The sequence below is a fragment of the Myodes glareolus genome, chromosome 3 (genome assembly GCF_982192425.1).
Source record: "Myodes glareolus chromosome 3, mMyoGla1.1, whole genome shotgun sequence".
NCBI lineage: Eukaryota > Metazoa > Chordata > Mammalia > Rodentia > Cricetidae > Myodes > Myodes glareolus.
The window spans coordinates 19,685,650-19,689,431 of NC_142028.1; the positions used below are offsets into that span (position 1 = coordinate 19,685,650).

At 32.3% G+C, this 3,782-nt stretch overlaps 1 protein-coding gene across 1 annotated transcript; it reads right to left on the reverse strand.

Moving 5' to 3' along the window:
• Nucleotides 1-2,580: 2,580 nt before the first annotated feature.
• On the reverse strand, nucleotides 2,581-3,504 carry LOC125399317 (taste receptor type 2 member 117-like). The gene has a single exon (XM_048432790.3). The coding sequence runs from the start codon at nucleotides 3,502-3,504 to the stop codon at nucleotides 2,581-2,583; it is 924 nt and encodes a 307-aa protein (XP_048288747.3).
• Between the last annotated feature and the right edge of the window lie 278 nt (nucleotides 3,505-3,782).

Consider the following 3,782-nt stretch of genomic DNA (forward strand, 5'->3'; position numbering starts at 1 on the left):
TCACCTTCCCAGGGCCACCTCTCAGCATTCCCTAGTTCCCAGTATCTGAGGGGACGTCCAATTGCCATGCACAGCGCCCCCATCTGCGTTTTATGCACTAGAATCCAGTTTGCCAGGTTCGGGCAAGGAGCCTGAACCTGTTGTTGAGGAAACACCCGCAGGGACAGACCAACACACAGACCACAAATCACTGGTACAAAGGCCCTCTTTAATAGCACCATGGAAGCTTAAATACCCTGCAGTCAATTGCCAACAGGTGAAAATCCGATCCTCTGATCCTCTAGGCAAAACACAGCTTTTTAGTAACTACAATTAGAAGGCTCCAGTAGGGAAGAACAGCTGAAGGCCAGGAACCCAATTGGTCCAAACAATAATCATCTCTTTTTCCGTAATATTGTCATAATGTTTTATTACAGCATCAAAAAATTAACAAATATAGATTCATGTATGATAACACAAATGATCACAAGTAAAAAATTCCCTTAACATCATTTAAAACACTTATACACATATACATAACTAGCATTGTGTTATATTATTAAATTCAAAAAGATTTTATCTTATAGTCATAATATTATCATATCAGACACAAAGGGAATACATTGAATTACTACGAAGAGAATTAAAGATAGATCAAAATAATTTGAATTACAACATTCCAACCCTTCACTATCATGAAGTCATCGTTCAAATTCTACTCTATTAATCAGTAAGTTTTCCTTTAAGAAATTTAACAAAGATGTGTCTAGTTTTAGTAACTATACCCCACAAATTGAAATGCACAGAATTCAGTTGACAAGAATCTCAAATTTCTCGTGTTGTATATTTTAATTCATAATTTTATCGAAAATACAGGGAAAGTTCTTAAAATTTCCCTTTCCTACAGATGCTAAATAGAAATTAAATTCCATATTCTTTATTGAATGACATTGATTGGTACATCACAAACACTCTGATATTTACACGGAGTGTGTGTGACTTCATGGTCTTATTTGAAAACTGTATTGCCTTTGGTAGACAAATTAATTAGATATCAAATTTCAAGAGAAAATGGAGAATACTTGCTTTAAGTACCAAAACTACACATTCTCTGCCATGTTTTTCTGCCACCAAATGTTATTCGGAATGTCTTCTTGTGTTTTATATGAATTTGTGTCAGTTTTCCTTCTATTGAAGGTTGTTACTTTCACCTTCCCCTAGATCCTCATGTCCTGGAACAGTCAATGGAAAGTACCATTAACAATGTGTGAAAAGACAGAGGTTATGAAGGCAAAGACACTATAGTAACTGTTGGGGATGTACCTTAATACTAAAGAGCTTCTCTACTGTACATAAGGCCAGAGTTTTCATCTCCAAGACTGGGAAGTACAAGAGGTTCTTATCTTGGAAACTGCTTGGAAGTGAGATTCACTTCCTTTGTTCCAGAACGTCTGTTTCTCTTTAAAATTTATTCAAATGGTGCAATGAATAGATGTCAACCATATACATTTTTTTCAATGAATGGGTATATTTTTGAGAGCATGGAAAAGTGTATCATAAACATGATGCAGAAACTTTGAAATAGTTATTTATGAAAATACATCTGAACAAATAGTAAGATTCAGAGTCACATCATATTAAAGATTTAACTGCATAAAACGCTTGGCCTCTGACCAGGCTTCACTGTCTATATGTATATTGTAAAACTTTCTAAAATTATTTCACAAATTCGTTTAATTATATAGTTTTTTTTCAATTCTGCCATACAATAAATAGTAAGAAGATGTAAATATAAGATCAACTATTGTGTATGGGTCATCAATAAAATATTACAAATTATAATCATGTGGATGTATAATAGAACAAAATATAAAAACCCAACAATTTCAAAGTAATGGTTTTAGAAGTTGTATGAATTTTTATTTCATTTAATTGTGCATTCTATTAAAATAATACAGAAAAAATACAGTGTACCTAGAAATGTAAATTACATAGTCTTAATAATCAGAAAATTATTTTAAAATGATTAATAATGAAACCAATAGTATAGACATAATAATTCAATACAATAGTCGCATAATTCTAAAGAAAGACCAAAATAATTCCAAATTGAGCTCTATATTTAATAAAATATCTTTATTTCCAGTGATTTATAAGTCTATATGATAGTATGCATTTTTTTCTAAACTTGTATCCACATATTCTATATTATATTTATATTGTTTCAATCGCATGCTTTTATTACAGTTGATATGGATATTAAAACACATAAAGTATAGAAAATAACTCAAAATCTCAGTGGTTAATAATTGTTACAAAGTCTATATAATTTTGATATATTTATGTTTTAGTAGTTAAAATCACATCCTTGTTTGGATGTGAGTATTTAGAATAACTTCGTAAACAACTTACTAATTCAGTAATATTAGGTATTGATTTATTACAAACAAAACATAATGTTTATGCAAAGTCAAAGAGTATTTAAAATGTGAAAATGAAAAATACAGAAGAAATTTTTATTTGTTAATCTTTTCCAAGAATATGCAACATGATCTCTAGTGTTTTGAATATCTGGGGTTTCCATATTTTTGAGCCTGCTTTTCAGGCACTACAGCACAGAGAAAGAGAGACTTGTCTCAGCTTATTATCACCCAGAATCAGGACACATGAATGGAATGAAGGAAAAGCTATATATACAACCTGACAGAATAAAATGAAAAGTTTTTCCTTCGTCAACTCATATTTCCAAATTTGTATTAACAGAGATAAGATAAAAATGGTGTATAGCAGGAGAAAGACAATCACAGTTTGCAAGGCTTTGATGTGGGCTGTAGTTCTGGCATCTCTGGATCCTTGGGCATGTTGCTGCATCTTCTGGTGATGTGTCCATAGGGAGAAGATGAGCAGGAGGAAAGAAGACAGACACACACCAAAGGGGACAGACAGGAAAGTAGTGTGAATAATTAACACATGCTTGTGACACTGTACCTGGTAATGAGAACCAAAACTGTAGGATACATTTCTTTGATATTCACTTATACACACATTAAATTCCAAGTTGATAAGTAAAAAATTAAAAAACAACAGAACCAGAGATGCCAGCAATATTACTGAAACTGCCTTTTTAACTCTCCACTTTAAATAAAGAAAAAGAGAGTTAGAAAAATTGCCTATCTTGAGAAAATAAAAGACACCAAGGCATGTAGCAAGCCAGATGCTGAAATGATTGACTATCATCCATGAATTATTAAGGGCTTGGGTCATCCCTGAAGTCCTTATTGATTCTGGATACATTGAAGAAATTAATAAAGTTTTGAACAATAGCAAGAACATACAAATTCTAGAGGTTGCCAAAGCAGTGAGGATTTGATTTACAAATGAGATCCTCTTTCTCTTCACCCAGTTCATGCAGTTGACCAGTACTAAGAATCCATTTCCTAAATTTCCAATTATTAATTCCATGATTAAAATGATCATAAATGTGTTCCAGAAGATATCACTTATTGATTGCAGAAAATGCTCCATTTTTAAAATATGTTTGAAGATTTGTTTACATACTCACTTCAAATGCTATATTTAAATTATTTTTGAGAATTTCTGAGTTGATTCTCATAACATATTTACTCTTAACTCTCCCACATATACTAACAAAGGAGTAAACATGGAGGCTTGCCAATAACCAAGTCTGAAGCTCTTTCCACAAAAATATGTCTCCTCACATAGCTCAGACGAGGCAGACCAGATTCTTCTCTGTACACACACAGCTCCCACAGTGTTTTCTAGTCATTGATAAAGTTTGGAAG

Excerpts from the sequence above, each read along its gene's own strand:
- LOC125399317 (XM_048432790.3), bottom strand. The coding sequence starts at position 3,504 with ATGGAGCATTTTCTGCAATCAATAAGTGATATCTTCTGGAACACATTT.